Source organism: Sander vitreus, chromosome 18, assembly GCF_031162955.1.
Source record: "Sander vitreus isolate 19-12246 chromosome 18, sanVit1, whole genome shotgun sequence".
Lineage (NCBI taxonomy): Eukaryota > Metazoa > Chordata > Actinopteri > Perciformes > Percidae > Sander > Sander vitreus.
The window spans coordinates 19657192-19683310 of NC_135872.1; the positions used below are offsets into that span (position 1 = coordinate 19657192).

A 26119-nucleotide genomic window follows, 5' to 3' on the forward strand; every position below is an offset into this window, starting at 1 on the left:
GGTACAACATGGCATAATCGTAGATTCTGGAGTTTAATTTCCCAATGAGGCCATCAATACTATGCATTAAAAGAAAAATCCAGCATCACATGCGCTACACTGTAGATCAATTTGTGACAAGGGTGTTATAAATTACTTTGGTGTACCCGCTTTCTTTGACTCGCTCTTATCTACTTCCCCCTCAGTTACTGATTTCCTCTATTTCCCAGATAACATTTTGTACAACCCCTGGGAGAACAGGGCTCTCTGCGTTGTGTGCGTCTAGGTTAGGAGAGCAAAAAACAACAACATTGTGCATTTCTTTCCACAACAGAAAAAGAGTCAAGAGAGAACAATCTTGTGTACTGTTATGTGCCTGGATGAAGGGGTTTTCTTCTCAAGTTACTGACAACAGATTCACAAAGATGAAAGCTTGTGCTGCATTGCATTCTGTTGTACCGAGGCTACTGTCAACAGAGAAACGGATTTCTCGGCCTTATGATTTTACAACATTGGTGCAAAATGTCTCGAGAGCAGGCCTGGAAGAAGCCCTCGCCTGACATTAAAGCCAGATGTTTGAAAGAGTACACATGGTCCGAATAGCTTTACGTGTCATACAGTCACGTCACCTACATTTTAATCGCTTTTTCTGCAGGAATGAGAACAAGACATTCAAATAACTAAAATGGACCCACACATTTTTTAAATGTCCTTCAGGCCACAATCCTCAGCAATTAATACACAAATAAGCATAGAAATATCCAACCCTAATGATGTTCTGCTAACTTGACCAGTGTTGTACAGCTCTGGCACCGCACACATTCAGGTTAAAGGTCAAAGGCTCTTACAAAGTCCTAAATTGCTGTCTGAGGCACGGGCAAATTGTAAAACTAGGTCTATATGAACAGCAATTTGTAGATAGGAACACAGTCGGCGTGTTATTGTGTACAGGGCAGAGATGGTCCCTCTGGCTTTAACTAGAAAGCAAGGTGTAGTCCACTCCATCTGCTGAAAGGTCAGCTCTTCCGGAAGACTGAGACTAGTCGTACCCAGAGGACAACGGGGGGAGAGTAAAGGAGACAAATGTATGGACACGCTCCATTTCACTCGCCTCTACAATGTAGACACAAGCACCATGCGCTGCAACATTAAGTGGGGAATGGCTTCAGCCGCCATACTGAGTATCAACCCAGCATACAAGTGTGTATGTGCGCATGTTTTTGCATTCCCTAGCGAGGAACAAGGAGATGACCTGCTGTGGAGTCGAGATGTGTGTTGGAAACGCAGGCAAACAAAACACGTGCCAAACGAGCTGACATTTCTGCTCTGGAAACACCAATTTAGGCTGGCAGCATGAGATGAACCCAGACATGCGCCCTCCCCTCCACCGCCAGCCGGCCTGTCGACAGGCGGCACCACCTGGTAGACTGCTCTCCCACCCTCCCACTCCTCCTCCCTGACATCCTGACAGCCAGTTCTGGCTAACAGCACCAGGACACTGTCATTCCTGGCCCACTGTCTGCACTGACATCCTACAGCAGCAGCAGATGACCAGATGGGATTCTGGGATAATATACAGCAGCTTTTTCTGTATGGAACATTGTCAAGAGATATTTTGATATTTGTTGTTGACCTTTACTAACACTATGCAAGACAGGTTTGTTGCATTTACTATAGAGACTAGGAATGAATGAAAAAAAAATACACACAGAATGATTTTACATTGTATGACTTTGATCTCTACAATATTTGCTACAGTAATAAGAAACTTTTATAAAAAACAGTTAAACTTAAATAAATAAAAGAAGGGCTCGCACATGTATATTAACTCCTCGTGTCATACAGGCTTACTTGTATCAGTAAGAACAAATTAGAAGTCTCATTCAGGTTGTTGAACACAGAATACCCTTTGAAAGACTAATTCTTCCCTGAAGTCTGAATTCATTTGACTTCATTGTATGGAATATACGTTAAGGTTCTGGACTCACTTTTCTCTGCATGTCTTACACGCATCTACTGAACCCAATCTTTTACATTTGTTTCACAGTCCCTACTGTCCTCATTAGATCTGGAGCAAAAAGACTACTAATACAAAATAAATCATTAATTTCAACCCTGCTATTAATACTAGTATACTGCTCAGCTCCTCTTTCATTGTGAGTATCTATCCTCCAGAAGCTGCACCTAGCTGTGGTTTGTGTCACGATGCCTGTCACTTCCAGACGCTGTTCAGCGTTTCAGCCTGTCTCAGTGTGTGTGGATGTCTATATCTAACCACCCCAAAGAGACGCTGTGCACGGAAGACTTCTTCTCACTCAGATATCATTTGCCCCCCATCCACTTTTTCCATCATGCCTGGAACGTTATTACTTCAATAAATGTTACCAGTTGTTTAGAACATCACTGTCAAAGTGGCAACATGTGACTTGGCATCATGAGGCTAGTTACTTGGATGGAGTTATTCTGCTTGTGTGTTGTCAAATCTGCAGCACAAAGTAAAAAAAAGTGATGCCAGAAAATAAATACTTATCCTCAGGTTGCTTCTCAAAGCCATTTTGCCTCAAAAACACCTTACACATCTTTTGTACTGCACACAAAAGATGTCCCTTGTTAGACAGCCGCAACAGAGGCTCTCACATTATTCACTTACAACTAAATTTGCCATGTTCACATAGGGCTGCACGATTATGGCCAAAATGATAATCACGATTATTACGGTGCCACTTAAATGTCTGCGTTGCGCTCTGATGCTCCAAAACAGACGGACGCAACAGAAAAACCGCTGCATGTCACGCTAGTAAACACTAATAACACGTTACACAGCAGCTAACGTTAGCCTACCATTAGCTACAGTAGTAACTGGATTAAACACGGCTAAAATGCTGACAACTAAACGGTGTAGTGTGACTGTATTTCACTGAAGAGGATTCCAACAGCGGGGCGTACAACAGTCTGCCGCTAAAGCTATGAGCTAAAAAACTCAAACTAGCACTGGTCACTGCTGTTGTCTGAAAAACAACACAGACGGGACAAAATGTTGCGTTTACTGGTAAACCTCGTGACGACTTATGACCGACTGCTATCTGTTGTGGAATTTTCCTCACGTTACTCTGTCCTCGGTGACTGTCTACATCTAAACTAAGCTGCGTGATGCAGGGAACAACTCTGATTGGCTCATGGAGGCACGTGATCAGAGAGTGGTTTACGGAGCTTTGGAAATAAAATAACTTTGATACAGAGCGTTCTATGAACGGAATGAAACATTTTAAATATCACTTGACCAGGTGAATTTGATCGTGGGAAGCCAAAATTGTGATCGTGATTAAAATTTGATTAATTGTGCAGCCCTATGTTCACATATTCTCTTAAGGCTCTGACACACCAACCCAACGGCCGACCGTCGACAGAAAAGGCAGTCGGACTGATCAGTCGGCTCGCCGAGGTCATAAAAGTGCCTCGGAACACACCGAAGCGACGCCGACTTGAGCGCAAGTTCTGCGCGTGCGCGAGACGTAATACGTCAGCAGGCAGCGCTAATCTGCATTGTCGCCCAAAAAAGGGGGGGAAACCATTGTGTAGTTAAAAAGATGAGCGGTTTGGAATCAGGTATCAATGTCTCGAATAGGGCTGCAACAAACTCTCTTTTCATTATCAATTCTTTTTTCTTGATGAATCAATTCATTGTTAAGACAGAATGTGTGTTAAATTCTGACCTCCAGTAGCTGGGTCTTTTCGTACTCTCTGCGGTGCTGGTAGATACACTGGCTGAGGAGGGAGTACAGTCTCTCCAGCTGCTCCACACTGTAGCCCTCACTCTTCTTCACCACCATATCCAGGAGAGCCTGAGGCGGGGGTAAAGAACAAATACATTACAGATAAAGTATTAAAGACCTATATATTCAAACGTCTTACACATTATTTCTAATCCATAAACGTGTGTATGGAGAAACAATAATGAAACCGGTGGGCATACAGTGCTGGCTAACTGGTCACGCAAGCTAAGCACTGATGTTGGTGCATGGAGATGAAGCATTTGAAGGTCAGCTCTATTCAAAAGCAATTAAGATGAGAGTGACCGCTAATTAAGGCTAATCATAATTAGAAACAAGTTTACATTTCACCACTACTTTAATTAAAACATACTTGACAGTCAAAGGCCCTTCTAATTGACCTGTTTCTCCCATTTTACTCAAGCAAAAGTCTGAGTGTGTGTATAGGTGAGTCTATTTAAACACAGGGCTCATCAGAATGTCAAGATTAATAAGACGTGGATGTTTGTCAAAGCCTCTCATCAACGGAACGTCGAAGAGATAATTACAGTGGGCAAAAAGAAATATTCCAGAGGCAAAAAGGTTAGCATTGTATTAATTACTGTACTCCCATCTGTTTCGATGACAGAACAGTTGTCTTGATTAAAGTGACTGACTGCGGCCTCACGTCAACAAATACTTCAGTAGAAACTTAATCCCAAGACACGCTTAACTCATAATCACAAATTTGACTTTGAGAGCAATACTTCTTTGTTAGTGCACTTTCAGCACAAAGACTTCTGATGGAGTTACAGAGAAGTGAATTTGGATGCACCATGACTGTTCAGCTGTTTCCCCAAAGCTCTCAACTGAAATATAATGAACCTTCAAAATAATCCCTTAAAATGTGACAGCAGAAACATTATGGATACAACATCCACACTGCCATGTCAAGGTGTTCAATGTATTAGCTTTATGCGTGGTTACCAAAATGTGTTTAGGCAGCACCGACGATGGGTCCCAGAAGGTCTCCAAGGACAACCATCAGGCCAACCTGTGGCAACTGTTGCATAACTATTCTTCCATCTCCCCAACACAATGCTGACAGTAAAAATAATTGGCGACATGGGAGATTGTTAGTGCTTGTCAGAGGCCTGCTTTGTGTTTGAGTGTTTTCTTGCTTTAGACGTTTATTTGCATCAACAGAAACCCATTACAACCCTGTAAAAGATCATTCCGCTGCACACTGAGCACAACAGTAATACGAGTGAGAAATAACGCCCGTTACAGGATTAGACACTTAGTAGCTATTTAATTCTCTCCACTGCTTTTTTTTTTTTTTTTTAACATTTATTTATGATGCCAATATCTACATAACCATTTTAAGAATAGTAGTGTTAATTAGGTCAGACGAGACTAAATTTAGTCAACGACCGTTTTTTTCCATGACTAAGACGAGACCATGACGAGACTGCGCCAACGTCCAAAAACGCTGACTAAGACTAAATTAACAAGCATTATTGTTGACGAAAAAAGACGAGACTAAATGTTTTGCATAAAATTAAAACTAAGATAAAATCTCTCTTCATTTTCGTCTACAATCGTCTCTACTTTTTCATCATGAGATACTGTAGAATATTCAGCTGTTACTAGGGTTGGGTAACGAGACCCGGTGCTAATACGGCACCGACCGGTGCCTTAACGACCGTTCTCTACCGGACCGAATAGCAACGCAGATTTCGGTGCCACTTATTAAATGCCTGCGCTTCTCTCTGATGCTCCTAAACGGACGTTAGAGTAGGGATAACCAGATGTCCCCGGTTTCCGGGGACAGTCCCCGGTTTCGGTGACCTGTCCCCGGCTGGAGCTGCCCCCGAAAATGTCCCCGATTTTCACTGTGACTGACAGACCCGAAATTGGAATGAAAGAAAGAAAACATTGACCAAACGTACAGTCGCGCTGACTCGCGCTAGCTTAAGCCAGAGCAAGCGCTGCTCAGAGTTTATTTACATGGAGTCTGGTGGGTTTAGCCAACGCAATTTCGCCGACTTTTTATGTTTAAAAAAAAGGATCTTACTCTAACAGAAAGATCCCCTCAGAAATCCTCTCCATAAAAACTACACTAAAATGACGAGACTTTTAGTCGACTAAAACTTGACTAACAAAAAAAGATATGTGAATGACTAAATATGACTAAAACTGACAAAGACATTTGGCACAAGACTAAGACTAAATTAAAAATAGACAAAATTAACACTAAAGAATAGTAGATCAACTTAAGTTTAAACACAGTAATTAAGAAGAAGAAAAAAGAAAACTTTTCAAATCTCTCTTGCATTGCTTCATTTTCCATCCTTTTCTAATTTGACTTCCAGTGGGTGCTTATCACACCAAACTCAATAGCCTGGAAACATGACTTGTAATTGAGTAGATAATACCTTTCAAATATTCACAGTTCCACAACTTAATCTGACAGTGGAGGAGGATTCACCGGTAATATGCCTTTGACATAAAATCCTCCATCTGGCCAATCTAATAACTGTACGCCCCTTGACAAATAAAGTGTGCATACAGAAGCTAAGAACACTAAGACTTTCTCTAATATTCAGAATTCATCCAAAGTGATAATGCTCATCACAGCTGCCTTCCAAAGGCGCTGTCCGCTGCTCTAAATTGAACATGTTTTATTGGATTCTTTTTACACTTCTTATACAGTAATTCTGGTCTAAAAGTCAAGGAAGCTCTCAGGTTTCAACCCAGCCATGAGAGCTCATAAAAGAGGACAAAATGGAGCACATCAAGGTGAGATGCCTATTTTAACAACACATGCATAAAAGCTTTAATTAGCATCATTACAACCCATCTCACATATGCACAATAACGTAAAAGTCTCTGGAAGACACTTCTCCGATCTTCCTTTCATCCGACTGCCACTGCATTTCTTTCTATTTTTCATTATGTTTCCCATCCCTAGCTTTAAGTGCATTTCACTACTCAAAGTGCACCTTCTCTCCTTTATAATGCATTTCAATGTTTTATAGAGGCTCTCACTTCAACCAACACTTTTCCGCCTTTTCTTCCAATGGATTTGTCTTTTCTCGTTTGTATATTTCCTTCCTTGTACCCTCTCTCTTTCATCCCCTCAATTTATTCTCCTCTTTACGGTTAGCCAGCTGATTGCAGCGGTGTACTTCTCAGCCTCTGTCAGCTTGATCAGGATGCCTGTGACAGTTTGGGGTAAATGGTGAGTGTGTGTCTTACACAGGTTCAGTGATTGAGTGAGCTCACTGCACACAAAAGGGCAGTAATCCCATGCGTTAAAGACTGCTACTGACATGGACCATTTAACCTCACCCCCCTCCAAACTCCCTGTTGCATCTTTGCCCTCTCCGTCTTTACTCACATCCCTTTCTTTTCTCACATCTCTATCTTTCCCCATGTTTCTTAAGACCACAGATGGAGCTATGGGGGATTGGAATGACAGTGGCTTTAGGGAACAAAGCAGAAAAATGGTATATGGAGTTATATTAGAACCACCTTGTGAAAGATGATTTGTTCATAAAGAGTGTTTATCAGGTGTTAATTTCCAGGTTTTATTATAACACAATGACTAATTAATACTGGTTTTATGCTCACATCTAATAATTTGTGCAGAACAGACAGACAATTACACTATATAAATTGCATTGACACATGACGTGTCAATTCTAGTCACGCCAACAACACCCCTGCACAGGCGTGCCCATATTTCTCATATTCCTCCACCCTCCAGGCCAGGATCACAGGGAGATAATAAAACCACCACGAGGTCTAGCCTCGTACATTTTTCAGACTATATATGCTAGTCTTCTGACACCAGATTCTTAAATCTGGGCCCTGTGCCTTGATTTGTTATGGCAAGGTAGTGGAACTTCTACATCGGTCTCCATGGAGTCTGTGGAATGTAGCACAATATGGATGTGAACGCAGTTATAATTAGCCTATGTGACAATACAATTTGTTTTGGTTAAAATCAACAAATAATCGTGATAATTAATCGTGATCAATATATTGATCAAAATAATCGTGATTATCATTTTGGCCATAATTGTGCAGCCATGGGTCATCCCTGCTTGACAACTCATCTAAAATGGCTGGTTGGCTTTACTTTGAACATCAAATCACTGGCAAATTCCCAGCCATTTCATAGCCTCTTGTTTAAGTATAGAGGAGGTAATATTATGCAGTGGGTCTTTTGTGCAATATCTACATTAAACTACATGATTTAATATTAATAAACCTAATCCACTGATATTGCTTAAGGATGGTATTACATTTTATTATGTGGTCTAATAAAAATTATTTAGATTTCTTTTCAAGATGTATGTAAATTAGGAACTCGGTGTATTTCAATATCTATGTCACACCAAACCTACATGTCACCAGGTTTAATTAGTGACTCAGACATTCACATTATCAAAACAGTTAATTTGCCAGTAATAGCACCTCTGAGACCCAGTCAGTCCAAATACATAAAACAAAAAAGATATAAATACATAAGAAATAAAAACTGTTACCATCTTCACTTTGGGGCAAAGATCAATAAAAGTTGTGTTAAATCAATGTAGAGCTTAGAGATTCAGGGCTACTTTCTTGGCCTGTGTAGAAACTAAAACCAGGACGAGGCTATAACGTAGGCAATCCTGGTTTAATAAGTGGCTTTCCTGAACACTTCTTAAATGTTGTTTCTTCTCGACTACGGACAAGGGAGAGGAGCTACAAGTTTATATTTTAACTGTAAAATGTCTCGCTCAGTACATATCCTTGTCACAGTACATACAAAATTAAAAGTAAGGGACCCATATTAAGATTGCTTGTATACGATACTATCAGCTGATGCATTACTATCGGATCTATATAAATATTTTGATATCGGCATCAGACTTAAAAGTCCAGTATCGGTCGGGCTATACTAGGGAGCAAGATTCATTTCAACAAACTACTTAAGCACCCGCCTGAGGATGTAAAATACAGGACCAGTCAAGTGATTTGTATTGCCCATATCACAATAAATATTTGGGTATAATAAATAAATAAAAAATGCTAAATATATTATATACTAAATATATAATACTAAAACAATAAATACTGGGTTTAAGGGACTCCAACAGGAGTTCCTAAACGAGCCCAAGCTCTCTTGACTTAGCGCTGGGACATTGATTGATCATTCCAACCATATAATTATTTTACAATTTGTCAATACGTTTCACAATATGGTGAATGTATGCAAAATCTCACTGCCACATTTCTGCAATGCCAGTGTTGTAGTACTCGATCTTGGTCTTAAAGTGCTCATATTATGCTTTTTGGCTTTTCCCCTTTCCTTTATTGTGTTATATATCTTTTTGTGCACGTTACAGGTTTACAAAGTGAAAAAGCCCAAAGTCCACCCCAAAGGGACTTACCATCTCCAACAGAAAACACTGTTCACAAACTGCTCCAAACAGCTCTATTGTAGTCCAGCCTTCACTTCTGTGACCAACGTGCGTCACTTTGTAACACACGTTATAATGCTCGCCTAGCTGCTAGCGTGGCACTCCCTCATGCTCTGCAACGGACTAGCTAGCAGTGCTGACCTAGCTGCTGCGCATGTGCGACTCCCAACAAAGATGGTACAGAAGTTGAGATGTCTCACTCTGTAGCTAAAACAGAGAGCTCAACACACAGGGTGAAAAGAGGAGCAGCAGCAAATGTGCAGTACGACAAAAATATGGTGTTTTCTGAAAATGAAACCACATAAACCTATTCTGGTACAACCTCTAAATACAATTAGGAACCTGAAAATGAGCACTTCAAGACTGGTCTCAAGACCACTTTTTGAAGGTCTCGGTCTTGACCACATTTTTACTCAGTCTTGAATAAAGAGGACTCGGGATTTTATTTCAAGACCAGTCAAGACCACAACTGCAGGGATATCACTAAATGTCCTCTGCATTGCCTAATTTTATGTGTAACATCATTACTGTGATTGGATGTAAAACTTCCTGCAAGTGTGTCAGTAATGTGATTTTTTTAAATTTCTTTAGTTATAGCTTTGGCAAAATTAAGTCTGAATGTTAGAGAATAAAATGCATCACTGTCTGATTTTGCCACACTGTCCAATCAGAAAGTAATTCTTGTATAGTCACTAATCTTTCACTATTCCCCACTGATTGCCACGCAACTGCTATCTTGACTGCTTTTCAGTGGCAAGTTTTGAGGTGAAAAAGTTTTAAAGAATAAAGATTCTATTCAATAAAACTGATAAGTAAAATAAGCCAAAGGGTAGACTTGGTAAGTAAATGTAAATTAACTGTATTCATATAGCACTTTTCTAGTCGTAATGACTACTCGAAGCGCTTAGAACAGGAACCATTTACACACATTCATACACTGTGGCCAAGGCTGCCATGAAAGGTGCCACCTGCTCATCAGATAAACATTCACACACATTTACACACCAATGGTGCAGGATCGCGAGCAATTTGGGGAGCGGTGTCTTGCCCAAGGACACTGAACCCCATATCAGCAGGTAATAAAAAAGGAAAAGAGAACTTACAGGACTGACTTTACACAAATAACCCCAAACACACCTCCACATACCCCTGCAGAACAACTCGTTTTCTAAATAATTTCCCCCAATGGCAAAACCAAAGTCGGAAAATGAATATAGACACATTAGGATTAGATCAAGGTTGTGGAAAGGACTAGTTATCAACCAGCTATGGTTAAACTTAGGGTAAACCTCAAGCGAAATGAAACTTAGTCGATGCAATGTCCTTTCCATGTGTAGTGCAAACAGTGTGTTTTATGTATTGGAGAGGTTAAACATGCTGACCAAGCACTAAGCATTTCAGCATCATGAGAATACGTTTTCAGAATATACAAACATGCACAGCCTGGAAAAACTGGAATCTAAATAAACCGTGCTGCTTAAAGCTCTGCAGTACATTTCCGTCATCAAGGGATTTTAAGCAGTCGGGTGATGGGGCTGTAACAAAACCTGTTAACATGAGCCTGCTTTTATATTCATTATCAATTTGTGGTTTAATTGGACACTAACTTGACAGAGAGTAATGTTTGTTAGATAATATTTCCAATACTTCAGCCACCATTCTGTTGCTTTTATTTTACCCCGATTTAGATTCCCTCCTTGGCTATTAACTAAGAAATGTAATAGCATCCTAATAGTAATATCTTCTCTCCAGCTGTTACAGAGTGTTTCCATCAACCTAAATAGTATCCTGTGATTTTGCTTCCAGTGGTAGACCAATACTGTCAGATGTTATACTTACCAGGGTTGACAAAAGCGAAGCCAAGCATTTAAAAAATGTATACACTGTATAACTAATCGTAGTAAAAAAAAAAATCCCACACAATCTAAACCTTTAGTTTATATAAGCCAAGGGTTAAGTGGGATGCATCAGGTGTGAGGAGGGCATAGTAAACCACACGAAAGGCTTGGCAAGAGGACAAAATTACTACAGAATATGAAGAAAATGCAAGAGACGTGGTATGTTTATATTGTGTGAGCTACTGACACTGCTGGCCCTTACACGCATGGCCAAGAGGCACAGCTTTGGAAGCCCAATTACATGCAAATAGCCACACTTTCTAGGCCATCAGTGGGAATGAATGAAAATAAAAGAACTACTAAAACGTACATAAACGCTATCTATTTTTATTGACAATCAAATGCTGGTCCAGCACTACTATTAAACTGTTCTCTTTTCAACAGACATGTGGCATGGCTGCGTCGCCAGAGGCCCCCCTCCACGGTTATTAGTACTAAAAATGAAGGAAGATGACAAACTGAAATAGGGCCATTTCTGTTGACAGGCTTTTCTAAAACAGGAAATTCTGACATGCTGTAATAGCTAAGCATCAAGCCAAAAGACTCCATACTGTGCCAGCAACTAGGAACAGTGAACACTAGCTCCTTGTAGGCAGCTGCTAAAGAAAACAGCAGAGCAGACGGTAATCTGTGTGTTCTTGCTAACATGAAGGAAAAATTGCTCGCCCAAATTGGATTTCTTGTTACTGAATTCTCATCTGTAATCATCAGCAACACATCTTCCAGTCCATCTGTGGACAAGTGTCTGATTATTGATGAAAGAAAACAGCTAGCAATAAGACACATTTTGGAGTAGTTAGAGAAGCAAGCCTTGGGACCTATTTATTCATGCTGAGGAATTCATTTTGATCCAGACATCATCAAGCATCATTTCAGTGAAACTGACAATAACAGAACTTGATTTTACTAAGTGAATCAGAGCAAATAACTGTGCCATGGCTCTGACAGGCAGGACACGAATACTGAAATAATAATAATAATAATAATAATAATAATAATAATAAAAATCTCTGTCCTACAGGCTTCGAGTGTAGGGTTTGTGAACAAACTCATAACACTCTTATTGGTATTTAATTCCAGAGAGATTTCAGAGCCTCTTCCATCGAGTAAAAAGTCAGAAATAATCAGCCCTGTGCAAAAGACCAGTACAACACTCACTGCGGGCCCTAATGCACATCAGGCATCCTGCCAGTCCCAGCCCTGCCAGCAAATATCTGCTTAAATGGCGACTCTGATCCTGTGCACCGGATATTCAATTTGTTCCATAAGCCGGGGATGAAAAAGCAATTATTCACAGTGCCCTCTTTTCACGATCTGTTTCTTTAAGATATTTTCCTCCTTCCCCCTACTAACAAATAAACCCCCAGATTAGCGTGCGTGTGGCTGTTCATAGGGGCAGCCAGTTGAAGCAGTAAGATCAGGCCTACTGAAAAGCCTGTCAATCAGTTTGAAAGATGGGAGTAGGGCTGGGTGATATGGAGAAAATCAAATATCACGATATTTTTACCACCAAATACCTCGATATCGATACTGCAACGATATTGTGGTGTTGACTATTGGTGCTTTCACAAAATATTTACACAATATTTGACATCACTTTACTGTAATGCAGCCTTTAAAACCAGGAAAAGACAACACTTATGCCATATTACGATATCCAAAATCTAAGTCTAAATCTAGTCTCATATCACGATATCAATATAATATCGATATATTGCCCAGCTCTAGATGGGAGTCAGGTTCGGCAAGACAAAACACGTACACCCCACCATTCCCGTCATCCCCATGGGACATGGGTAAAAGCCACTAGATAATGGTTTGATAGCTCGATGTCACTTCGAAGCATGGAGGAAAGATGTGAGCACATGTCAGACGAACACTTCTTTTACATCAATTGCACTACACATAGCAAGCTAAAAACCAAGCACCCCTCCCAACCAGATCAGTGAGGAGTGCTGTCAGGGGAGCCCACTGAGCCGAGGCTCCAATTTACACTTGGGGTATTAGGTGGGACCCTAGCGTGACTTTGCAGAAAGCGACGGAGCGGCTTCATATGCTCTCTGTTACTTGAACACATACTGGGACTAGTTGGCAGATCTAGTGAGGCAGAGAGAAGCTCATGTTTGAGTCATAACCTTGTTTCCTTCAAATGTCGCAGAAACAGCACCTGTTGATTGAGAAATGTGAAAATGGTCTAGGACTGTAATTGGCTCCCTCCATCCAAAATGGATGTTTGAAAGATGAAAAAGGGAGAGACTGTGGCATGACCATAGGGTGAATGGAAAGGAGGGACAAGGCTCAGAAGTTATCCATCTGAGAAGGGCAGTGTGACAGCATGAGCTCCAGAACAGATGTATGGATCTAAAGGAAACTTAAGGTGGGTCACCCATGATTGCGTTTCCCCATCCTCCACACCTCAAGTCCCATTCCACACAACAACAAAAAAAACTCAATGTAGTGCTGCCTGCTAGACCCTGTTCAAATAATGGTGGACTTTTCATTATCCAGACACCAATTTCTGTTTAACCTTTTCTATGTTTGGAAGCTATAGAAAGCACTGAGTACAAAGGGATGAATTCATGCCAAACGCAGAAGGTTTCTGAGATGAGCACCATATAGTGCATGTGACAGCGTATGTCAGCAGGAAAAAGGCACAACGGGTCGCGCTTCCTCAGCTGGCTCACTAAAGATAACACTAACGGTTAGCCTTCAAATGGAGAAGGCTTAAGCTGAATATGATCGTCGGTGCCATTTTTAGCATCATTCTAAGCGAAGGACAGAAGGGCTCGTTCATTCCGCTGCTTTGCATATTAATGTCTGTACACAAGAAGTGATTCAACAGTCCATATGAAGCAATAAGTGAACAACCTAGAATATAGAAATGAATAACAGCCGTTTCTTTTACAGAAGGGAGGAGAAAACACTCAAAACACTCGTCGCCCACGCTGCCAACAACATTCAAACAAGCACCCGTATGAAGTTAAATAAGACAAAAACAAAAGCATATTGCTAACATTTTTAGATTATAGCTCCACTTTTCCATAATCACAGTCTAATTAGTCAGTTGCAAAATGTGACAGTTTGCCACAGCTGGCTCTGTTGAAACCAATAAGTCTATATTTCAAGATCTTCGTATTCACTATCTTCTCTTTATAGCCTTAGTACTTCACATATAAGAAATCAAAAGTGAATATGTATTAATATTTGGCTACACTGTAACTTCTGGGTCTCCAAGATTGTCTGCAGCTACTTCATTCATTTTTGCTTAGTTATTACATTTAAATGTTTTTAGAATTTCCTGCGATGTTCATTAAGTTTTACACATCAACACCGATTCCTAACTGAATACATAAAAGGGATCACGATCATAATGAATGACCATGGACATGTTTTCCCCTTAAGAATGTTCCATCTTCCTGTTACCAGATCATTGCTTTGATACAGATCACAGTACCTCCAATCCACTCCAGTGCCCAATGACAAATCACCCCAGCTGTTACATCCTTCACGGTCTGAATTAGAATGATGAGCGTGTAGAATCAAGCAAGACGGCGATGGAGCACGCGCCAGGGTTTTTAAAAAGCTGAAATCTTAGTGGGTTGTAAGGGGCTAGGATGGTTTTTCTAACCAAACAGTGAATGCGGTCCCCTGCGGCCAGTGTCTTCAAACTTTGATGCAGATTTCTCGGTGCATTTTTAATTAAAAATGCTGACCATGTCAACAAATGCTGTAACTTAACAAAGCGACAACTGACAAGACACTGAACAGATGAACATCAGGTCGAAAATCTCTGTCTAAAACAAACACCATTTGAGAGGGAATTTGTATACAGTATGAATTGCCATCTATCACACAGTCCTGCCATGAGACAAAAGGGTTCATATTGAATAAATAAATAATCAATGAGTATTTTAATATTCAAATAAACTTGAAAAGGTGTACTTATATGTACACACAGCACTAAACTGATGTTGGGTACCTTTTGCATCTGAACCAATATCAGTACCGGTACCGGTACCCAACGGTACTTTCCCTCTGTAGTTACAAAAAAATTATTTCAGTTGTAAAAATAATTCCAAACCTATTTATCCTATTTACTTAGAACATTATGTTATTTATTTAGAATATTTTACACTGACGTGCGTGCGTGCGTGAACCAATACTCCGTAATACTGACGTGATTCGGTCGGTACCGGTAAAAATACAGAGTTCGGTACCCAACCCTAGTGACATAACATGAGAAAAAGGGTTTTAAGTGCCTCCACTTTGAAATACTGATTTTCTTGCAATGAAACAATATTATTTTTTTATGGATGACTTTTAAATAACTTTGAGGGCACACTGTACTTTACAATTTATTCTTACATTCACGTGTCCTAGTATGAAAGGCACAGATGTTACAAATAACTTTAATGATGGCTCCATTCTATTCAAGTGTCCCTGTAAGCCCAACTGGGTGACAGTGAACCAGCATAAACTATTCCCCTGACACTGAAGCAGCTAAAAGTAATTCAGCCTTCATTAACTTTATTATTTACACCTATGCTTTCTTTAGTTTCCATACTGAACTGAAAACATCACAAACCATGACCCCAAAACCACAATAGCTTCAGACCGAGAATTTCATGTACCGATACACCACTAACAGGCACAATAATATATATATATATATATATATATATATATATATATATATATATATATATATATATATATAAAAAATAATATTTACCAAAAGTCGCTGGTGGTCAACCACTAAGGGAGGATGGGGAGGGACTGGTTGTGGCTCTTCCTCTGTCCATTCAGCAGATCCCTTCAGCTGCTCTGACAGGCTCACCTTGCATGTCTTGGCTGTGGAACCCCCTATGCACAGACAAATGGATTATTGATGGAAGAAGGGTTAAAAATGGAGGGTTATAAAGAATGAATGATAGCAATCAAAAACAACCCACAATGAACGGATGAACTAAATTTGAGAACTCCTTTGGTGGTTGTCATGGACCACCGAATAGCACAAACTGGATTTCAAGGAAAATAAATTCCAACTAGCATGGCTACAAGACTAATGCCATACTACAGTATGTGAAGATACTTGCAGCTACTGAGGGCACAGTATTTCACATCTGGCCTCTTTCCTGTCCATTTATAACAGTGCCCAAGAAACGCTTTGATGGAAACAAAAGGCCTGGCTCAGCTTGTAATGAGAGTGCGGGCGGAGTAGCCGAGTTGTCCGTTGTTTTGAGCAGCCGCAGTTTGTTGTGTTCTGTTGGCTGATCGTGCCATCCTCTGATGGCTTCTCCATATTCTAGGAGCGTCATTACCTCAGCTTTCCAGCTGGCCTCTACCCGTCACAGCAAAACTACAGGCCCGTTATCGAACACATAAACGTAATGGCTTATCTCAGACTCAAATACTACACAACATAAAAAGGGCATAATGGCTCATGGCGAAGAAGCCATCGTTGGGAATCTTTTATAGACAAAAAAGCATTTCATGTACAAAGGTACACATAATTCCAAGCCCCTGGAGTTACTACATTGAAATACACATTTTTAGCCAGGGGATAGCATTTCTATATTGTGCATGACTTATGTTGCATTATTCATGTCCTCTCTAAACCGAGTGCAAATCAGAGGAGCTGGGTGATAATCAAAAAAGTAATTTATCGTCATAATTAAGTGGTGGACAAAGCACTCACTGGATGTGTAAAAATTTAACAGATTTTGTTAACTTGCTTACTTGCATATATGCTATGAAGATCAACTTAGCAAGTTAAATAATTAGACCAAAAAAGTAGCTGAGAACTTGCACTCTCTTCTCAATCAACAAACTACCTTCAGGAATCCTAGAAATCTAGACGCACCCTAGCGGCAGCAAATTTAATTTGCAGCCAGGGGGGGGGGGGGGTCTAGGCTTGTGAGCTGGAAAAACCAAACTCTAGTCAGGCCAATCACATCGTGTATAGAGTCGGTGGGCGGGCTTATGGCTGCTGCTGCTGCTGGAAACAGCGGTCTTCTGGAAGACTTGGAGTTAAGCTTTTCTTTGAAAAAAGAACAAAGAACGGCACTGAAGTCATTCTTAAAAAAGAAAGATGTGTTCGGAGTTTTGCTGACCGGATAGGGCAAAAGTTTAATCTATCAACTAGCTTCGCTACCTTTCCCTCAGATTGAGCCCTGCCAACGGTGAATTCCCAGACCCAACAGCTTGATGTGGGTCTGGCTTGTCAGGCTAACCTTCAGGTGCAGTTCAAACTCAGTCAGAGCATCAACTATTAAAAAAAAACTAAAACAAAGAAAACATCTAGCCGATTGTCCAAATATTTGTCAAAAGTGCCAGATGGGCTCTGAAAGTTTACCTGTGACCCAAAACTTACTTGAGATAGAGGGAGAGGGAAAAAAAAAGCTATGTTCTAATTGTGCTATTCAAGATGGATTACAGCAAACTCTAGCTTTGTACCTTCTGTATCTTGATCTTCCTCAACATTTTCTGTTGCTTCCCTGCCATCCTGGGGAGGGGGCTCCTGAGTTGGATTGCTCTCATTTTTGTCTTTGTGCTCTTCCTGTTCTGGTTCATTAGAGCCTTCAGCCGGGCTCTGAGGAGTCCTTTTCTCAGCCTCACTGCTGCTTTTGAGGCTCTGCGAGTCCAGGCTGTCCATCGACGCATTTCCGTTCACACAGTCCGCTTGTGATACTAGGAGACCATCTGTGTGCTTCGGCTGGACCTCGGCATCTAAAGACTCGGACATTTCAATCAAAGGCTGGAAGTCAGCCTGCCTGGCCTGGCCATCCCCGTCAGCCATGGGCTGAGTACTGCCATCAAGCCAAAACAGCGCATTGTATTTCTCTGTGTTCTCAGGCTCTGCCTCTTTGGCTGTGGGCTCCTCCTTCTCCTTAGGTGTTGGCTCTTCTTGGGCTTTACTGGCATCTGGAGCTGCAACAGGGGGCTCGTTAGAGCTCTCCTCCTCTGTGGAGGGGACGTGGGGGTGGTGGCCATTGGGCTGGGGACCCATGGTGTCACAAGATGATGATTCCTCATCCTGTGTCACACATGAGTCACTGGGCCCTGCAGCTTCCACCTCTGCCCCCTCCTCCTCCTCCTCCTCCTCCTCTTCCATTTCCTTCCTGTAGATCTTCTTCTTACGGATGATGCCCCGCCCCCAAGATGGTCGCCGCCGAATCTTCCGCTTTATGTGATCTATAACGAAAAAAGGGAGAGAAAGAGATCAACTTTATTAATTCAATCAAGCACAAAACATTCACAAAGGACACAACTACAAAAATGACAGGTGTTTCCCATCAACAACATTTACCACACTCTTTAAAGAGGGACAAAAAGTAGATCCAATTCATGGCAAAATGCCCATAACACAATTTAAGTAGACGATTGGATGCGTGCATTATCTGTGCAAACATTTCTCTGGATCAAGAGGCTGTTCTAGGTCTCAAAGGATAAGCATATACGAGGATGAAACAAGGCACTGCAAAGAACAAACAACTTTCTAATGACATGTTAAACACTGTAGAGTAGAAAACCCCATATGCATTTCCTCGTGTGGTATCAAAGCGTAGCTTGCAATTTGATTGTATTTAAATCTGGACATTTGGTGTTCCTCAAAGAGTAACAGGCAATAGGGTGACAATGATTGCAAGACAGAGAGGAAGGCAGAGACAGCAGCCCTGCTACATCATGGATGTTGGACACTAATGACAACAGATGGTGCTTTGGGTTTTAAGAGGAAGCAGAAAACAGAAGCCTGCTCTCAGAGTGCAGTAAGTGTCACAGCAAGCAAGCCAGAATGCTTAATGCAGTGAAACTTCAAGGCATTTGCCTTCATTTACTGCTTTTCCCAAGAAGACTGAGACACAGACCATGGCAACAAAGTCAGAGAGAAGAGCAAACACACAACGAGAGTGAAAGAGAACACATAGGGACCCCCTACAAGTCAGTTTCCTAGGAACATTAAGCGTTTGAACCTGACAATGAGTGGCATTACCATGACCTGCCAGTGACCACCTAACCCCAAAGAAACCCGTTGGGGTCTTGGCACCAAAAAGCCTTTACAGTTTGAAATCAGCTGTTGAGTCACATCAGACAGCTTTTGACCTAAATCTGCAAAAGTGGAATATTGTGCAGAATCAATAACGTGTCAGCATGGTTCTCAAAGGACTTAATAGACAGGACTGCATTATATTATTCAACAGAGATCACACTGTACAGTATACCTACATATGCATATATGCTTTGAGCAAAGTGTTTGCCATACTACTACTACTGCAGAAGGTCTCTCCAATGTTTAATCAGTATCTGCAATACAATCCCCACAAAGCTGTGAATAGGCAATCTCTGACAAGAAATCATGATATGCCGGCTTGTTGTCTGTCAAATCTCCTCTCCCCCCAGTGCTTTTAACCAGGGCTTGTCTTTCCACTCTAAAGATGTGATTATGCACACTGTGCGTACATCAGAGGATGGTAGAAAATTAATTATGTTAAGTACTTGTTCACAATAGGAAGGGAACAGCAAGGGAAAAAAAAAAACATCCTGGCTGCGTGACCAGCCCGAGTCCACAGCGGTCCATGGATGCCGACAGTATATGTACAGCCTTACTCGACGGGTGAACTGGGACTCCGTTGCCTCCTTATGTCACAGCACTGAAACTGCAGACCATACCCATCTCATGATGATCTTATTGATATTCAAGCTTGAAACATAAAAATCCCCCAGAGTTAGACAAGTCCATACATACCCTTCTCATCTCCGTGCGTGTCGTAACTCTGTCAGGCGCAACCAACCGTATACATACTGGGAACTATATTCTCAGAAGGCGAAGCACTGCTACTTCTGCTACTTGGGCGGAGTGATTTGCTCGCAGCACCTGAGAAGCCCCGTGGTGAGGAACAGAGAGTTCGCCTGGGGTTCACTCAGGTGCTGCGAGCAAATCACTCCGCCCAAGTAGCAGTGCTTCGCCTTCTGAGAATATAGTTCCCAGTATGTATACGGTTAGAAGATGGCTGTGTCTCATGTGACCTTGTTATTTGTACACGCTGTGACTATACAAATCAAATGTAAATAGGAAAATGTTGCCGTTATTTTGTCCCTTATTGAGAGCAGTAGGCTAGTTGGAGCCGGTTACCTCCAGGATCTGTGCTAAGCTAGGCTAGCGGTGGGTACGACACGTACGGAGATGAGAAGGGTATTAAGAAATGCCTTAAAGATAAACTTCATTTCTAAAAACAGACCACTGCTTCATTTTATTTTGAAGGAACAGTAGAGGATGCAAATTTTACTAGTTAATGAGCTGAACTAAGTACCCAACCTAGGAGCCTGGCATTTTATGCATCTACTCCAATATCTTTTGTAGGTCTTCCTTTATTAAATGTGAGAGATTTTTAGCCTACCTACCAATTTTAATGAACTTCAAAAACTACTTTTTTTTAAATCAGATCTCAGTCAAAAACTACATGTATTTTGTGGACATGTATGTAACATTTTTCAGTGGCACTGGTCCCTGGACAGATGCTCTGTTGTTTACTAACCTACTTACCTCCTTATTTTTGTGTGTGTGTGTGTGTGTTTCCATGGCGATGAACAACATTTTCCTTGCCTCCAGGAAATGCTTGCACTCCAATTCTCCTTTATGAATTCACATTTATGACACTGGACAAGCACTAGGTCATACTCATGCTGTGAAATATATTGCAACACTGGACCCAAGGAAAACAAGAGAAAATGTGAATACACAAATGGGCTTTTTGTGTGTTCACATGTGTAATAACCATTTGATATTTGTGCGCAGCAGCAGAGTCCAATTGATTTGAGATTCACATTAGTCACAGGATGAGAGCTCTAGATCTCAGCTTAGACTAGAAGCACAAGTAAAGGAAGGCTTACAGCATGGCTTTCAAATCTGAGTGAGAAAAAAAATGATGTGAGATATGAGCGAGTTGTTCTGGCAATATATACATGCAACGGAATTAAGGTAAAAGTTGGTTGGTAAATGGGGGATTAAAACTATTATTGACACTAATGTTTAATATTTGATTGCATCATTGCTGTTTAGCAGTTCAAACAATTACTTGAAATTGTATAATTGTATGTCTCATTAAATGATAAGGAAATGAATAGATTAGTGTGGTGCAACTAAAAAATGAAAGAAAAAACCTAAATGAATGAGTGGAGAAACAACATCCATGCAGGTGTACTGCAGGCTACTAAGAAGCAATTACCACCCCATCAAGCTCTGTGATGCACAGTATATAAAACGCTGAGGAGGCCCTGGTCACAAACTAATTAAACACTTATGGTAGAATTGCTGATCTGCTGCCCTCTGAAGTCACTGTAACCGATAGGCTTTGTGTGTGCTCATGCACACATACAAAGAAAGCATGCATATGCAGTTACTCGCATGCAGACCCACTGTGTGCATGGTCACAGGCACAGCTCGTCATCCAACTCTTTTTTTTTTTTTTTTGCCATTCTGGTTCATTGGAATCGACTGGAGTTGGGGCCTCAATCTTGTACCATTAATGAAGTATTGATCTGCCCTGCTCTAATCACCTGCTACTGGGGAGGAGCTTAAAGTTGGGAGTTGTGTCGTAATATTGAAACAAACAAACTCACTCACCTTTTTATAATTTTACACAAACTGGGAAGCTTTTTTTATAAATGTGCAGTAGTTATAAAGAACTGAAATTATTGTCTATCAGCAAGTCTTGATTGTATAGTTGAAGCAAAACAGTCTTTCAAATTGTTTCTTGCCAAACAAAAACGAGTTGCTGACAGAAAATTAAGTACCATCAAATTTCACATTGTTTTACAAAATATTGTTTTATCACACAACTGAAAACTTAGTAGCAATGTTTGCAATAGTGATTTAGTTAGGACATCCAAGTGTTGATATAAGAATGTCATCACTTTCTAAAAATCTGCCAGTGCTTACCAGCATCAGGCACAGACTTCCAAAAAGGGTTTGCATCTGCTTCACACACTTGTCTTTTAAAGAAATGAAAAAAGAAATGAAGGCAGAAATAAAGGTTTGTGAACTAGGGCTGCACGATATAAGGAAAATATGTGATATCGCTGTTGAACATCGTGATAACGATATTACTTGCGATAAAAAAACAATATTAATGTACTCTGTTTCTTTGCTAAAATACAACAAAGTGTTGTGGAATTTAAAACTAATGAAAGGAAATCATTTCCGACATTATTTTATTGAACATTGAATATAAAAGGCACGTCGCAGCACGTCCAGTCTGAAATACCACTTGATGGCCAAGCACACAGCTGATGCCAATTCTCCACCCCCTCGTCAAAGCCAGGCGACAATGGATGACTTCAGACAGAAGCACATGGATACCACAACTAAGAACAAACTTACTGCAGCCATAGCTAAACGGGTGGCTACTGCATGTAGGCCTTTTCCATGTTGATACGAGCATTAAAATGACATGGGATAAAAAGAAATCAAGGGACATTTAGAATAGATACAAATGTGGGATTAATTGTGAATTAACTATGACATTAATGCGATTAATCGCAATTAAATATTTTAATAGTTTGACAGCACTAAAAAACTAGGGCTGTCAAACGATTACATTTTCTTAAATCGCGATTAATCGCATGTTTTATCACATGATTAAAATTCTATTATTTTGCATTTCAGAACTGTTTTTAAGTACATATTAACAATGGAAAGCAACTCTTACCAGTGGATCTTGATTGGGAATTAAATGAATGCAAAGAAAGTGACTTTATGAACTTGATTTTAAGATTTGTATTTGTTTATTATATATTTAATCTAGTCACACATTTGAATCTAGAGTCAATATTAGGGTTGGGTATTGTTTGGTTTGGATACCGGTGCTAAAGCGGTACTTTTAAAATGGTACCGGTGCCTTAACGGTGCCTGAACCGATACTTTTTAAGAAAGTAAAAAAAAGAAGGGTACTAAACAGTTGGCGACATTAAAGAATGGTTTGTTTATTGCTAAGGCCATATCGTCAAAATTAAAGGTTTAATAATAATGTAATCACTATAACAATAACTTATTTCACTAGCAAATAGCTGTTGAATGACAAAAACAACCACCAGATGGGAAAAGGGCATTTAACAACAACTTTGAATGCACCACGAGGCTGTAAATTACCAGTTTCATTGAACGCACCTTCTGCGTTTTCCGTCAACAGCAGCTGCAGATTGTTACATACCGGTGTTGAATCCTCTACAGTGAAATACAGACAAACTTTACACCGTCCCACTGCTGTCGAGTGTAGTGTTAACTAGCGTCACGTGCAGCAATGTTTCTGTTGCCTGTAACGTCTGTTTCAGAGCATCAGAGAGAAGTGCAGACATATCAGTGGCACCCGAATGAGGCACCGAAATCCGCGTCGCTATTCCTGCAGCAGCAGGATGTGTTACGAGGAAGTACGGCAAAATAGTAGCCTGTTAGGCAAAGCCAAGTGAAGTGAAAATAAATGAATAAATGGTGGCATGCGATTAATACGATTAAAAATAATTAACGCATTATGCTCGGCCCTTAATCGCATCGCAATTAACGCGTTAATGCTGACAGCCCTAAAAAAAATAAAAAAAATAAATACAAAACACACAAAAAAATTAGCATCTTTTGCAACATGTTGCAGCCTTTTGCAGCAGTTGATACCGCGATGACGATAAAAACAAATGCAATATATTGTGCAGCCCTATTGTGAACAAGGCAGAGTGCAACTGTTCTCCATGTAAAGAATCTACATTCTGATACTGCTTTGGTGTTGCTGTTCTTAGCATAAGCAATAACCGCTTATTCTTTAAAACTATATTTCTCCAGCTCTATCCCTCCCTGGGGATTTCAGCCATTTTTTTTCTATCTGAATCATTCCACTGAGCTGTAATTAACACAGCACAAAAGCTGTATATCCCCTGCCGTGACTGCTGAACAAATTCCAATTCAATGGTTCCTAATCACTTCAACTAAATGAATAATTTAAATTTTGTCTTTAGAAATATGTACAGAAAAAAATAAACAGACTAACCACTCGGGGAAATGTTAAAGATAAAAGGTCGAGAAAAGTACACCTTTAAATGGTAATGTAACGTAAATGAGCATATTTAATGTTTTTTATGTGATGCCTTTGATTCATTGAGCTAGCCCACATAGATATTTTACATATAAAATTGTAAGCATGGGTGGAGATAAAAAGAAGACCAGCATCAAGCCTAGCTGTATTTCAAATGACTTCTTTTCAGCTAAGGGGTAAAAGTCCGTTAATCAGTTTCGTCAGTTTAACTTTGGTAAGAATCAATGCAACCAAAATGCAACTGAGCAGCAGCACATACCACATTTGCTTTGGGAGTTTTAATTATAGAGTAAGACAGAATGGGTGAAAAGCAAACAGGCGACAACATGGGAAAGACTGGAGGAGACCGAGAGAGCCAGAAATGCTGCCATGGTGACACAGGGCCTCAGGGTCTCTAGGTCAAGGAAGGAAGGCAGCTGTTTGTCACCTGATGTGACACTTCACACTGACACATAATGAAATGTCTAGATCAATAAATGATCCTATCCTTGCTTCTTGAAATGAAAGAGATCAGTCACTTCCTTCAAATGCTGTTTTGCTCCCTTTCCATTTCCCTCCTTCAACCCGCCCTCTCTCCCTTTCTTTCACATAAAGGCCCAGACAGCCACATCACCCTGCTGCTTTCAAAGTTAAATAGTTTGACATTTTGGGAATTACATGTGTTCCTTTTCTTGACTCAGATGAGAAGAGCAATACCACTTTAACATCTGTACGCTAAACATGAAGCTAGAGCCATTAAACGGTTAGTTTAGCTTAGCATAAAGAAGCGGGGTAAACAGCTAGCCTGGCTCCGTCCAAAGGTAACAAAATACTGCCCACCAGCCCCTCGAAAGCTCACTAACAAGTTATCTACCCTTTAAAGATATCAGGCATTGACCATATAGGATATTATATAAGGGGTGGAGACAGATTTTTTATTAAAAATAAATAAAAATAAAAACTCCTACAAAGAGAATCATTTTGGATTTATACTTAAAAAGCTATGCAATATCCTGGTTTAAATAATGAACTTGAATTCTTGCCTTTTCTATGAGTTTCTTGAATGGACTATTCTTGTTAAGCATCAGCATCCTGTAAATGACGTGCTGTTTTAGCAGGTGTGTCCCTCATGCCTGAATGCTGAGAGACAGAGAAGTTTTGTGTATATATATATATATATATATATATATATATATATATATATATATATATATATATATATATATATATATATATAAAAATTTATATATATATATATATATATAAATAATTTATATAAATATTTATATATATATATATTTCTGTCATATATATTTTGGTATGTATTTTTTGCTCTTTTTTCCTTTCCTTGTTTATTGCCTTTATATTGTGTTTGATTATTGCTGATTGATTTACTTCTGAATATGGTCTGTCATGTGACTACCCATTGAAAACAATCATGTGACTCTTTACCTACTGACCATGTGACTACTGGCCAATAGGCTATAAAATACAGTTCAAATGCAAAATTTTATATTTGCCTTGATGAAGGCCTCAACGCGTTGCCTTGTTTTAATGATTTAGCCAAGAAATATAATAAAAGCCTTTTTAAACTTTACCCTCCTGAGTGCCTCAGTGTCCTTAAGCCCTTTAACACTTGGATCCCCAAACTGAAGAACACCAGGACACTCTCTCTCTCCACAGCAGCACTCCATGCATACTACATTGTGTACAAGTTATCTTGTTTGTTCTGTACACAATCCGTACATAAACAAATCTCCACTGGTTGCCTCATTGTCACCGTGAGGTGACAATGAGGCAATACTGTGTTCCCACATGCATTGCCAATCTATCTATGAAAGTCTTATGTAAGACCATGGTCAGCATGAAAGTTTCACAATGGAAACCTAAGTTAACAGCCTTAACAAAAGCCCATGACCTTTATTAGATAGATGAACCCAACAATTCGCAGATTCTATATC

General features: G+C 40.2%; 1 protein-coding gene across 2 annotated transcripts in view; it reads right to left on the reverse strand.

Annotated features, from left to right (window-relative positions):
- Positions 1 to 26119, reverse strand: part of atad2b (ATPase family AAA domain containing 2B) — a 71059-nt gene that overhangs the window by 2096 nt on the left and 42844 nt on the right. For both annotated transcript variants that reach the window (XM_078274164.1, XM_078274163.1), the window contains exons 25-27: positions 17557 to 18294; positions 15833 to 15963; positions 3693 to 3821 (exon numbers count right to left, since the gene is read on the reverse strand). In XM_078274164.1, coding sequence (XP_078130290.1) covers positions 3693 to 3821; positions 15833 to 15963; positions 17557 to 18294 — 998 coding nt within the window. The remainder of the gene's footprint in view (positions 1 to 3692; positions 3822 to 15832; positions 15964 to 17556; positions 18295 to 26119) is intronic.